We start from the raw sequence: 13,825 nt of genomic DNA, 5'->3' as shown, positions 1-13,825 counted from the left end.
TTCTTGGCTATCGCCCCTCTTGAGACATGTGCCATTTACTGCTGTAAATTATACATAAGTGTGAATGTAGCAAACATCAGACAAATTAAAAACTACAAATAAATAGAGTAAATAATTAATTTTAAAAATTTGAAAAAATCCGCATTTAAAAAATTTTGAAATTAATAAATGCATTTTTTGTAATTATTATTTTTTAATTATCTACTATATTTATTTATAATTTTAAATTTATCTGATGTCTACTACATTCACATGAGCGTGAGTGTAGCAGACATTAAACCAATTTAAAATTATCAATAAAAAGAGTAAATAATTGATAAAATAAAATAAAAAAAAAAGCACATTTAAAAAATTTTCAAATTAATAAGTGCAGTTTTTAAAAATATTATTTTGAAATTATTTACTCTATTTATTTATAGATTTAAATTTATCTGTCTGCTATATTCACACTCATAAATTCACATTCATAATTATATGACTCACACATATAATTGTTTAAAGATGCGTAAATAATGTTTTAAGAATTTAAAATTAACACGCGCTTTAATTAATAAATCTTAGTTCTTTTTTTGTCCGTTCATAATGTGCTGCCAATTTAGAATCAATTCTTGCCGCCAGTTTTCGGCGGGTCCGGCACAGTCTGGCACGCTTTGAATCATCCTCAAACAAAACAATTCAGCACATAACACAAAACCCGTTCAAAGAGAGGTTACATGCGTTGTTATTTATGTTTATACGTGTGTTATATGTAATTTCAACGGTAATGAATAATAAATAGCAATATTATGTATTAAATAATAATTTATTACTTTTTTTTTATAGTTACTTGTTGATGATAAAAATTATTAAAGATGGATTTGCCGGCAACGCAATTAATAAACGAGGACGATGATGATACCTCGTCCCAGTCATTTAATTCATCACAAACTACCCCTAAGAGGGTTCACCAGGTATAATATATTACTTTCATTATTACATATTATTTTAAAATTATTTTTCTAATTTGTTAGTAAAATAAAATTTATTTTATTTAAAAAAAAAAAAAAAATAATTTTTATTTAGGTCGCTAATTTGTGTATTGGGGATAAAAAGTATCCAGTTTTTCGAGGCATTAATAAAATTGGTCGTAATCCTGGATGTGACATTTGTATTAATGATTTAGTAAGTAAATATGCTTCATTATTTTTATTAATTATTTTTTTTTTTCATTATAAAATAGTCTCGTTTACACGTACAAAAGAAATTATTAGTAGGTCATTTAATATTCAATTTTTTTCCCATCAACTTTGTCTTCGTTGAAGTCAATACTAGACCAGAGTTTAATGTATCCAAAGTTACCATCTTTGTCCATTTCACGACTACCTGGTCCTTTGATATGGAGGTAGACCAATTTTTCATGAGCTGCATCAACAGGTGTCCAGTCGAGTCCAACATCAGGAGTTCTAAATAATTATATATTTAATTAAAATTATTGTCCATTATATGTTATGATTGAGTTGACAGTCATAGTGTCAGTTAACATACCCAGTGGTGGCGTAGGATACCCAGAAGTCCAAGAGTTCTCTCTGCATTGCACGATCTTCGCCAGTTGTAGTTGGGTCCATGAATGGAGATCCAACAATGTAGTAAGGATCATCACCGTGTGCAACACCTGAAATTTAGTTATTAAGAAATGTAAAGAAAGACTTATAAGTTGGTTTGACAATTCTTACCCCAGTCTTCGTTTGTTCTGGTCATAGAATAACTTAAACTGTCAGCTCCGTGGTAGGTGAAGTAGTAGTAACGAACAGGACTCTTGTTGGCTTTAGCCATCAGTTTGGCAGCTTTAACACCTCCCACAACGTACAGACGATCACCGATCATGTGGACGAGAGACATAGCAGTGCTTTTGTCAATTGGTTTGTCACCTATGTAGTGATGTCTGATTCTACGGGCAACTTCTGAGTGCTTGGAAAGAGGAATTGTGTAGTTGAAGTCTAGGATGAAGGGTGCTAAGGTGTCCCATCTGGCATCTAATTCTTTCAAGAGTACTGGGTCAGCACAGAAATCTATTGAGGTCATAAACAATATTAGTGAAGTGCAGTAGTAATTTATGGTTGCTTAAATTGAATTGATGTGTGAAACTAACCGGCACCAGGGTAAAGTCCTTCTTCAGGAACGACACCAGTGATCCATGGAACGTCATAAGCTTCGCCACTGCTGATAATATCAGCTGGGATTTTAGTAATGAATGGTGACTCGGCTGTTGATTTTTCAACTACTGGACCAAACGGAGTCATTGGATTGAACTCGAAAGGCATAAAGTCCATGTCTGTACGTGCTATCTGGCGGTATGGGCGAGTCTTAAGACATTTCACCATCTCTTCTGTGTTTGTAGTTGGGCATCCAACTGTCATCGCGACTTTCTTTGCTTTCTCAGGAGCTCCTTCGGTGATAGCCCAGCAGTTCAATGCATTTCCACTGAAGGACAATCCTCCTACACAACCAAAAAAGATTTATTGTTTTATTGATGTTAACTTACTTTTTTTATGAAATATTTTTTTTCTTATTAAAAAATTCACTTACGTTTGAATAGTCCTCTACTCAAAGGCGTTAAGTAATGGTAGTGCACACTCACTCCACCAGCACTCAATCCGAAGAGAGAAATATTTTCAGAATCACCACCCATACCTTCGATATTTTCTTTAACCCAGCGGATGGCCATGTTTTGATCTTTAAGACCCATGTTTCCGGAAATGTGTTCATCTCCAGTGCTCATGAAACCTAAAAGAAAATATTATAATTATAAAATTTATTATTGGGAAGTTCTACAGCAGACTGTGATAAAACACGAACCAAGAGGACCAACACGGTAGCTGAATGTAACTAAAATAACATCTCGGTCCATAAGATAGTCAGGTCTTGTGAATTGGCCATCTTTGGCTTCCATATGCCATTGAAAAGCTCCACCGTGAATCCAAATAATAACTGGCATTTTTTTAGTTAACTCAGTTACAGGCTTGTAAACATTCAGGTACAAACAATCTTCTGAACCAACGATTCTCTCCTTAGCATCAATTGGTGTGTGAATATACTGCGTGCAAGGTGGTCCGGTTTTGATAGCTACTATATCTCCAGTCCATGGTCTCATTTTTTGAGGTGGCTACATTACGTTTTATTTATTTAGCTGGTGAATTTTAAATCAATATTACCAATAGAGCAAAAATACTTACTCTGAATCGGAGATCTCCAAGTGGCGGTCTTGCGTATGGAATACCTTCAAAGGCCATGTACTTTCGTCCATTCTGGGAGTAGTCGTAGAAACCTCGGATTCCTCCCGCTGGAGTTTCGAATCTTGGTCCATCTGGGGTCTTGTCGACGTCCAAAGTCGCCAATCCCAGCGGCACTAAACACAATAGAATAGCAGTCTTCATCTTTAACGATTCGGAAATCGTCTATGCTTCTGTGAATTTTTTTTCAGTATTTATAGCTGTATCGTCTGGTTAATGACACAATATTTTTGATAGTATTTATCTTCCCTACGTTTAATCAAGTTAATAATATTTTTTTTGAAATTGTTTATGCATTTTATAACTAGGATGGCGCTTTTTTTTTTGGCATAATCGTTTCTTATATTTAGACCTGGTATAATTATTAACTTATAAACATATTTTCACAAATTTATCACTACTCTTTAACCTTTCGATTATACTTAATATCAATTATTTAACTAGTAACATATTTTTTTTGGAATTTTTATAAACTTATCGTTGCTCTTTAACCTCCTTGATTATTTAAATATTCATTATGTATTAACAATATTATCATATTAGTTTGTTTATTCCATATTTTTAAAAATATTTTTAATATGAAAATTTTATTTTCAGACTGTTTCGAAAAATCACGCAGAAATTGAAATTAATAAACATTGTTATTATATTTGTGATTTACGTTCATCAAATAAAACCCGAATCAATAATGTATGTATCAAAAAATACTTTTATAGGGTGGTCACAAAGAAATGATTTAAAAATTCCCTGATATTTCCCGGTTTTCTAGTAAAGTTTTTCACAATTTTTTTTGATTTAGAAATTTTATTCGCATCATTTAGATATTCAAAGTTTTTAATAAGAAATTTTATGATTCAAATAAATTCAAAATACACTGGTTACAAAAATTAAGGGATACTAAAAAAAATTTCAAATTTTTTAGTAAGTTTCAACAGTATGTAACTCTAGAAAAAAAGACGTACAGCAAAAATAAAAAGGCAAAAGCTTCAAGTGTCTAATTTCTGATCTGTTCTTTAAATTTTTTTATACACACGGTTTCGGAGCTATAAAAAAGCAATCATAATTATCGAACAAAATTAATTCAAGCTCGAAGACCGTTTTTAAGACGAGCAAAAATTCGGTAAATGTCTTTTTTGATAGTTTTCTTAGAATTAATCCGGAACCGCACGAAATAAAAAAATTTCAAGACCAGATCAGAGAACTAGACACTTAGAGTGATCCAAAAAAACCGATTATTTTTTTTTTTTTCAAGTCTCTTATGAAAATTTGTTGGCTTACGACGTTTTAAGAAGCCTCTCTAAAAATCAGCTTGATGAAAAATTTTCAAGAGGTCGCTCAGGAATTTTGAAAATATCAAAAATGATTGAAATTCGGATTTTTTACTTCTAAATTTTTTCTTTCTCTTGGCAGCAATAGTTTATACTTATAAAATTATGTCTATGCTGCAAATTTCAATCCAAAATTTAAATATTTAAACGGCGCTCTAGAATTTTGAATATTAACTGATAATATGTGACTAATACTTTGAATTAGTTTTTGTATTTTTTTATCTCAATTATTGTCATTTCACTAAAATATAACTTTTGCATAACTAACAATATACAGGACAGTCTCAAACAATAAAATTTGGTAAGTTTTAAATAAGCGAAAAAACCTAAAAATTGAATTAAAAAATAAAAAAGTATTTAAATAACTTATTATTTTTATTTCTCGGGTTATATTTTTATTCATTGTGATGTAAATTGATGGTGAAAAAATCGAGAAGCTTTATTATCAATATTCAAGGATCGCTCGAAAACGTTGAAAAGACAGTACTCGGAAACTTTTAAAATTCTTGAGCGACGTTTAAATATTTGAATTTTGGGCTAAAACTTTCAGCGTAGTCATAATTTCATAAATATAAATTATAGCTACTCCGAGAAAGAAGAAATTTAGAGCAAAAAAATCCGAATTTCGATCATTTTAGATATTATTAAAATTCATGAGCGACCTCTTGAAAATTTTTTATCGAGCTGATTTTTAGAGAAGCTTCAAACATCTTAAGCCAACAAATTTTCATGAGAGTCTTGAAAAAAAAAAATATAGTCGGTTTTTTTGGGTTACCCTACTCTAGACACAAAGCTACAATTTGCCGTTTTTGTTTTTATGAGTTACAACCTGTTGAAAATCACTTTAAAATATGAAATTTTTTTCATATCCCTTAATTTTTGTAGCGTATTATTAAAAAAAATTTTAATTTTGAGCTGTCGCGATTTCATTCCTGGATACTTTTCGAAATTTCCTGACATTTCCATGATATTCCCTGGTCGCATTGAATTTCCTAATAATCCCCGATATTCCCGGTTTGTGGCCACTCTGTTTTAACAAAATAATTTATTAAATTGTCTTTATTTTAAAATTATTTTAGGAAATATTACGACCAGATCGTTTTTATCAAATAGTTGATGGTTCAAGATTAACTTTCGGAGTTATTAATGCCCGGTTTTTATTGCTCAGAGATAACAATGATTCAATTATTGTACCAGAAACACCAGCACCTGGTCTTAAAATTCGTTATGATGGTAACAAGTCATCAATTACAGACAGCGATGATTCTGTAATTCTTGGAACTCAAGAGGCTAAAGATGATGGTGTCTTTGCTAAACCATCATTACCAATTCGTAGTCCTAGTTCACGAGACGCTCGTGGTAATAAAATACGCAGACAATTAAATACCAGCATCCATGACATTGAAACACAGAAATTTGATCAACCTAATGAAAATAATGATCCAGCTATTTTTGATTGTGAAACACAAAAAATAAATAATTCTACATCAGATTTAGATAAAGTTAATTCAATTTATGATGTAAACACACAGCAGTTGGATCATGATAAAGTTAAAAAAGATATTTTTGAATTGGAAACACAAAAATTAGATGCTGATAAAGTGGATGTTGATGGATCAGATATTTATTGTATGAGTACGCAGCCAGTCAATGGGGCGGATCATAACAACCGTATTTATGATTTGGAGACACAAAAAATTGATTCAAAAGCTGATGAGGCTTCAAGTCTTTATGATGTAGCAACGCAAAGAATGAATGCAGATGATGAAGATGATGATATATATAATTGTGAAACACAGCGTATTAATAAACAGTTTGAAATTACAATAAGTAAATTTAAGAAGGTAATAAAACGATTTATTAATAAAATAATTTTATAATTTTATTTATTAATAATTTATTGGTTTGTTTGTTTATTATAGAATCGAATTCCCAGTAAGAGCACGAGCGTTCAGAATGAAGCAGCTTTGGTTCTACAAAAATATGATGATAAGAAAGTTGATGAAGGCGACAAGAAGCTACAAAACGTAAGTACATCAATCGTCGAGGACTCGGAAATGGATGACGAGCTTCTCGATGATGATAATAATAAATTAAAGCAAAGTTGTTCTTCGGTTCATCAAAGTAATGGAAAAATGAATTCGGAAACTATTAATAATGATGCCTGTAAAAAATCTAATAATAATCTACCTTCGACATCAACCAATGCACAGTCTCATATTATCGCTGAGACAGATGATGAATCTGAAACGGATGATGAGGAAGTGTTAGTTAATATAAAAAATAATGAACAAAGTAAAAATAATAATAATAATAATAATAATAATAATAATAATAATAATAATAATAATAATAATAATAATAATAATAATAATGAGGCTGGTAGTGGGTCGGAAACAGATGATGAAGAAGCGTTGGTTAATTCACATAATAATGAACAAAATAAAACAAATAATGATAAGATTGATAACGATTCAGAAACAGATGATGAAAATTATCTCGAATCGTTAAAATCTACGAAACCAGAATCTTCTACTACGGCGAGTATTAATGTAAATAATTTAATGATTAGAAAAGTTGATGATAATTTAGAAAATAATGCATGTCCAAGTCCAGTGCTTGTTGATTTTTCTAAAATTCAACAACCTGGTATGGGAACAAATGATAATGATGATGAAACAGATGATGATGAAATTTATATGACACCTAATCAGTTGGTGTCACCTCGACAAAAAGAATTATCAAAAGTTCAAAAAGAGCCGTCGGGTCTTGAACGATATGACACAGCACCATCTACAGTAACAACTGGACCAACGAATTTAAATTTACCGCGAAATAGTGAAGTTGATTGTGATCCTGATGCACTTACTCAAATTATTCCGTCATTAAAAAATAATGCATGTGAAAAAATAAATAAATCAATTAGAAATAGTAATGATAATAAAGTTTGTGATGACTTGGCGTCAACTCAAGTAATAAATGTACAAAGTGATGATAAATTTGCTGAAGAAAATGATGATGAGACTGATGATGAAGAATTAAATCAACATCTGTCTCTTAATAAACAATTAGTTGATAAAAATAATAAAGGATCAGTCAATAATAATAATAAAAAGCATGTTAATGAAGTTGATGAGTCAGCAGCAACGCAGATTGTTGATTTTTCAAATAAAAATAGTAAGAATCATGAAATGGATACTCAAAAAATTAGAGAAACACAACACGATGATCTAGAGCCAACTCAAATTATTGATTTCCAACCATCTGTTTCCACGAAGCATCAAACGAATAAGCAATCGAGTGATAAAAATAAAGGAGATAATGATAAGGATTTAGATGATTTAAATAATGCACCAACACAAATTATAAATTTTGATAATAAATCAGAGAAATCTAATGATAGATTTGACAGTAGTGATTCAGACGATGATAGATCAATTAGTCCAACTACAAATCGTCGGAGCTCACGTAAAGCAGCATCTTCGACTCCCGTTTCTTCATCAGTTGCTAGGAAAAAAAGTTTGTTTGGTTTAAAAAATCTTCGAGTTAATCTCGATAAAATATCAGATCCGCAAAATGATTCAGTTACTGATAAACAAAATATAAATTTGCAGTCGGATAATAAAAAAATTAATCATGATAAAAAAACAGATTTAAATGATGATAATAATTTACACGATGATAGTATAGCTAAAAATTTAGATGCAATGTTTGGTGGTAGTAATGATGATGAACTTGAGGATCCAATGCCGCTTCCAACTCAGCAGCTTGAGGAAATTTTAAGTGATGTACCTGAAAAATTATGTAATGTTAATAATTTTAAGAAATCCAATAGTCAAGATAGTAAAAAGAATTTACGAAACAATAAAAAAATTTGTGAACCCCGGGTGGATTCACGTGCATCGACACCTGATACGCAAGAAGTTTACTTTGCTAGTTTGTCTTCCAAGAAGAAGAAGAAAAGTAATTTAATTATCGATAGTCAGGGAAGCTCTGATTCACAATCGGCTAGTAATCGTCAACGTAACCTGACGAAAGAGGTCGTTTACGCTCCAGGTACTGCTGGATTTTCAAATGGAGTCGCGGTGAACAGTGATGAGTCCGTTGGAGCAATGGAATCACCGACAAAAAAACTCAAACCAAATGCTAAAAGTAATTGAAGTATTTTTATTTTTATTTTAAAAGCGTTCCCAGCCCCCCCCCCCTCCCTCCGCTTTTTAAAAATATGCAATGACTTTCAACTGTCCTATTTGTATTAAAATTTTATTAATTAATTAAAAAAAAATTGTTAAAACCTTATTTGAAAAAAGAGCAACGTAGTGGTGAATTCGTCGAGGTATAGATTTAAAAAAAAAATAACTTACAATTGTTATCAATCAAGAGTTAAACGAGATTCGTGGCCACAAACTGTGAGCATCGGGAATTATCAGGGAATTTTATGCAACCAGAAAATATCATGGAAATGTCAGAGAATTTTGAAAAGTTTCCGGAAGTTAAATTACGGCAGTTAAAAATTTAAAAAAAAATTTTTCAATCATTTACTAGTCACAAACATTAAGAAATATTAAAAAATTTCAGAATTTTTAAGTGATTTTGAACAGATTGTAACGAAAGAAAATGGTCATACAACAAAAACGAAGAAAGTAAATTGTAGCCCTAAGTGTTTATTTTTCTGATCTGATCTGTAAATTTTTGTATTATGCACGGTCCCGGAGTAATCCTAAGAAAACCATCGAAAAAAAATTTTACAAATTTTTACTCGTCTTAAAAACGGTCTGCAAACTTCAATAAATTTTTTTCAATAATTGTGATTGATTTTTGATTACTCCGAAATCGTGCATAACGAAAAAAATTACGAAGCCAGATCAGAAAACTAGACACTTGAAGCTAAAATTTCTCTTTTTTGTTTTTGTTGTACGACCATTTTCCTTTGAGTTACAGCCTGTTGAAAATTACTTAAAAATTTTGAATTTTTTTAATATCCTGTAATTTTTGTGACCGGTTTCTTTTGAAATTATTTTAATCTTAAAATTTCTTATTAAATATTTTAACTTATATATTTTTAACATCGAATAATCAAATAATCAAAAGTAGACCGTGTTAAATTATTTTTACCTTTTTTTTTTGCTTTCTCGTATGATTTAATCATCAAATTTAGTTATTGGCAATGAAAATATAATAAAAACTTTGAATATTTTAATGATACGAATCAAATTTCTAAATCAGAGAAAAATGTGAAAAACTTTACTGGAAAACCGAAAAATATCGGGGAATTTTTAAATTATTTCTTTGTGGTCACCCTGTTCAACAAATTTTGTTCAACTCGTAATTGATATCAGCTATAAGTAATTTTTTTTTAAATCTATACCTCGGTGAAATTACTACTACGATGTCTTTTTTTAAATAAAGTTTTAATTTTTTTTTAATCAATTGATAAAATTTTGATACGCTTATGACAGTTGAAAATTTTCAAAAAGTGGTGGGGGGGGGGGAGGGCACTGTCTGAGAATGCCTTTAATATTATTTAATTTTGAATTGAATAATTAATCAATTTCTTTATGATTTAGATGGAGAAAAAGGTGTCAACTCTGATAATGAAAGTAAGAAAACGGTCGATCCAGTTAATGAGGATGATTTTTTTGCAGGGTTACCCAAAGTTCGTATACCTGGTACTGATTCTTATCCAGGTAGTCCCATTAGTTCATCAGATAGTGAGGATGATTATTCGATATCTCAAGTTTCTAAGATACTTGAAAAACAAATGGCTGAAATAAAAGCAAGGGAAGGTGACGATAGTGATGGCGATGAGGGTGTTTTTTATAATTTAAAAAAAAAATCTGAACAATCCAAATCAAAAATAACTGGTATGGATACTCCATTACCTAAAATAAAAAATATTGATGATAGTAATTCTTCATCGGACAGTGAAGTTGATTTTGCCCGTTTAAAACAACTGGCAGATCGACTTCTTGACGCTAATGATAAAGAAAAAATTTTGACAGGTCTCAAAGGAGTTGGAAGTAACAATAAAAAAGATGTAAAACAGAATAAAAAAGAACTCACTGCGAAAGCTACTACTTCCAACGTCACTAACAAGAAACCATTAAGAAAACGTACTTTTCCAAAAAAATTTACTGACGGAACATTTGCTACTGATAAAAATACTTTGGACGATGATGATCAAGATAAAGTTCCGGTACCTGCGAAGCGTTCTCGTAAAACGCGGAAAATCTCCGAGTCTGATAGATCTATAGCATCAGTTAGTTCAACTGCTGAAGCGCAAAAGTATCAAGTTGAAAAGAAAAAAAATACTACTGCTAAAAAATCAAAGATAACGGATATTGATGAAATAAATTTGCTTAATCCATTAGTCAATTTAGGTCCTAAAGAACAAAAAGCTCAAGTAGAGCCAAAGAAAAAGACTGCTGCTAAACGACCAGATAAAACAGATATTGATAAAACTAATTTGCAAAGTACATCAGCTAGTTCTGGTGGTGAAGAGAAATCAGTTAAATTGGAGTCCAAGAGAAAGGTTGTAGCTAAACGAGCAAAGAAAGTTGATGAAGATCAAAGCAATTTGCTTGACTCTTCTACTTCGTCAACAGTATCCTCAAGCAGTACATTGAACAGTACAGCTAAATCAAAAAGATCAATAGCCAGTAGTATTATGGATTCTCCATCTACTTCTGCTCGTTCAAGACACAGCGTTCGTCCAGCTGATAAAATGCAATATAAAATAATGTTCACTGGTATTAGTTATGAAGATTATGAATCGGCGATTCAGAGACTCGGTAAGTTTTATATTTATTTTATAAATTTCATAAATTTAAGTCAGAAAATAACTTATATCTGTTTTTTTTTTTTCTGTTAGGTGGATCGATAACTAATGATCCAATGACAGGAACAATTTTAGTAACCGATAAAGTTCGCAGAACTTTGAAATTTATTTGCGCAATTTCACGCAGTGTTCCTATAGTTTCTGAGCAGTGGATAAGCGCAAGTATTGCAAATAATAAATTCGTTGATACTAATAAGTATATTCTGAACGATAAAGCTGCTGAAGCTAAATTTGGATTTAATTTACAACAGAGTTTGATTAAATCTAAAGATAATAAACTATTGCATAATACTACGTTCATTATAACAACTGGCGTAAATCAACCGAGCGTTAATGAACTCAAAAGTAATAAATTATACTTTAGATTCTTGTTACATAATAATTTATTGATAAGTGTAAATTTATCTATTTATCAATTATTACAGATATGATACAAGTTTCGGGAGGTAAAGCTTTAATACGAGCTCCTAAAACATGGTCACCAAATACGTATATCATCAGTTGTCCTGAAGACGTTCCGAAATTGAAAAAATTAATATCAAATATACCAAAAAATATTGTAGTTCCGGTTGTTACTACTGAATTTTTGCTAATTGGTATTCTTCAACAAAAATTAAATATAAAGGAACATAAGCTCAGTTTTTAAAAGTAATACTATTAATTCAAAAAATTGGGCTTAAGTGTAATGTAATTATATTTTTATAATATGAAAATTAATATTTATATGATAAACTTAGTATAAGAAACAAAAAAATTATTATTACACTTAAATATTATTTTAAAATTAATATTAAACTTACATTATTTTTTTATAAATCTCATATATTAAATTATATTAAATATAAATTAGTTATAATTAAATTTATGTAAGGTAAAAGATCTAGTACCCGATCAGGGAACTATTATTCGATCACTCATGCATTCGTATATTTACTAAATTTTACTAAATATAAATATACAAATATATGGAGTAATCGAGTACTAGTTCCCTGATCGGGTACTAGATCTTTTACCTTATTTGTTAAACTATAATTCATGAATAAATATGTTTTTTTTTTTTAATTTTATTTACATAATTAATGAAATGTAAAAAATAAAAATGAATGTTTATTAAAATTGAAATTTTAAAATATCTGAAATTGATTTATTATGAAATTAATTAACATGTTAAATAATATATAATAGTGTAAATTTTATATGTAATTAAGGTAAAGTACTCGATCGCCAGTCTGCGACTTTATTTTATTAATTAAATATTTTTAAGGCATAATTATTTATTTTCTTACGGAAGAAATGCATTTATTGTTAAATCAGTTGTTCTTAATATATTTAATTATTATTTTAACGAAAGATCAAAGGTGTATGCTGATTATAGGTGATTTCACTCTAAATTTAATTGTTTTATTTTTTAATATATTTCATCGATAATCAGGGTAAAAGGACCAATGGCAGTACACCCGAAAACAAGTATATCCAAGTAATACACGGCTTTGTGGCATCTATAAGATAGCAGGTTTATGGCTATTTTTTGACATCGTTAAAGAACCAACATGTTGACAAATCAATCAGAAATTTATGCCACTGAATGAATATCTACTTCAGGGTGGCCACAAACTGGGAAGTATCATGGAAATGCCAGGGAATTTCGAAAAGTATCCCGAATTAAATTGCGACATTTCAAAATTAAAAAAATTTTCAATAATACGCTACAAAAATCAAGGGATATGAAAAAATTTCAAATTTTAAAGTGAGTTTCAACAGGTTATAATTCGAAGGAAAATGGTCGGACTATAAAAACCAAAACAGCAAATTGTAGCTTCGAGTGCCTAGTTCTCTGATCTGGTCTTATAATTTTTTTTATTTTGTGTGGTTCTAGATTAATTCTAAGAAAACTATCAAAAAATACATTTACCGAATTTTTGCTCGTCTTAAAAACGGTCTTCGAGCTTGAGTCAATTTTTTTCGATAATTATGATTGCTCCGAAGTCGTGTATATAAAAAAATTTTAAGACCAGATCAGAAACTAGACACTTGAAGCTTTTGCCTTCTTATTTTTGTTGTGAGACCCCTTTTCCAGACTTACATACTGTTGAAACTTACTAAAAAATTTGAAATTTTTTTTAGTATCCCTCAATTTTTGTAACCAGTGTATTTTGAATTTATTTGAATCATAAAGTTTCTTATTAAATATTTTAACTTACACCTTTTTAATATTGAATAATCCAAAGTAAGCAATATTAAATTATTTTATTGCCATTTTTTATGGGTTCTCGCATGATTTAATTATCAAAGTAAATTATTGAAAATGAAAATACAATAAAAACTTTAAATATCTAAATGATACGAATAAAATTTCTAAATCACGAAAAAATGTGAAAAACTTAACTGAA

The 13,825-nt window shown here is 29.9% G+C and overlaps 2 protein-coding genes across 3 annotated transcripts; one reads left to right on the top strand and one right to left on the bottom strand.

Moving 5' to 3' along the window:
• Positions 1–631: 631 nt before the first annotated feature.
• LOC103568472 (protein PFF0380w) lies at positions 632–12,338 on the top strand. Of its 2 annotated transcripts, XM_008545356.2 has the most exons (10): positions 632–760; positions 823–950; positions 1,063–1,161; positions 3,867–3,959; positions 5,677–6,441; positions 6,520–8,749; positions 10,165–10,461; positions 10,600–11,388; positions 11,469–11,780; positions 11,861–12,338. In XM_008545356.2, exons 2-10 carry the CDS (start codon positions 852–854, stop codon positions 12,079–12,081), a joined length of 4,905 nt encoding a protein of 1,634 aa, XP_008543578.2. In that variant the 5' UTR covers positions 632–760; positions 823–851; the 3' UTR covers positions 12,082–12,338. The 2 variants fall into 2 exon arrangements, with proteins under 2 accessions (XP_008543578.2, XP_008543576.2); XM_008545354.2 differs by having other exon boundaries at positions 10,165–11,388.
• LOC103568471 (carboxylic ester hydrolase) lies at positions 1,202–3,557 on the bottom strand. Its single transcript, XM_008545353.3, has 7 exons — positions 3,213–3,557; positions 2,836–3,142; positions 2,566–2,763; positions 2,129–2,476; positions 1,713–2,048; positions 1,525–1,651; positions 1,202–1,442 (listed from the first exon to the last, which is right to left on the bottom strand). The coding sequence occupies exons 1-7, from the start codon at positions 3,411–3,413 to the stop codon at positions 1,259–1,261; spliced, it is 1,701 nt and encodes a 566-aa protein (XP_008543575.1). The 5' UTR covers positions 3,414–3,557; the 3' UTR covers positions 1,202–1,258.
• Positions 12,339–13,825: the final 1,487 nt, after the last annotated feature.

Source organism: Microplitis demolitor, chromosome 2, assembly GCF_026212275.2.
Source record: "Microplitis demolitor isolate Queensland-Clemson2020A chromosome 2, iyMicDemo2.1a, whole genome shotgun sequence".
Lineage (NCBI taxonomy): Eukaryota > Metazoa > Arthropoda > Insecta > Hymenoptera > Braconidae > Microplitis > Microplitis demolitor.
Note: the sequence above shows the minus strand (reverse complement) of the source record. Positions and strands in the feature narration are given on the sequence as shown.

Bases quoted from the DNA above. Each gene is read 5' to 3' on its own strand.
- LOC103568472 (XM_008545354.2), top strand. From the start codon at position 852: ATGGATTTGCCGGCAACGCAATTAATAAACGAGGACGATGATGATACC. The intron at 11,389-11,468 runs GTAAGTTTTATA...TTTTTCTGTTAG, and splicing joins ATCGGCGATTCAGAGACTCG to GTGGATCGATAACTAATGAT. The intron at 11,781-11,860 runs GTAATAAATTAT...CAATTATTACAG, and splicing joins GAGCGTTAATGAACTCAAAA to ATATGATACAAGTTTCGGGA.
- LOC103568471 (XM_008545353.3), bottom strand. From the start codon at position 3,413: ATGAAGACTGCTATTCTATTGTGTTTAGTGCCGCTGGGATTGGCGACT. The intron at 2,477-2,565 runs GTAAGTGAATTT...TTGGTTGTGTAG, and splicing joins GAGTAGAGGACTATTCAAAC to GAGGATTGTCCTTCAGTGGA. The intron at 2,049-2,128 runs GTTAGTTTCACA...TGACCTCAATAG, and splicing joins AGGACTTTACCCTGGTGCCG to ATTTCTGTGCTGACCCAGTA.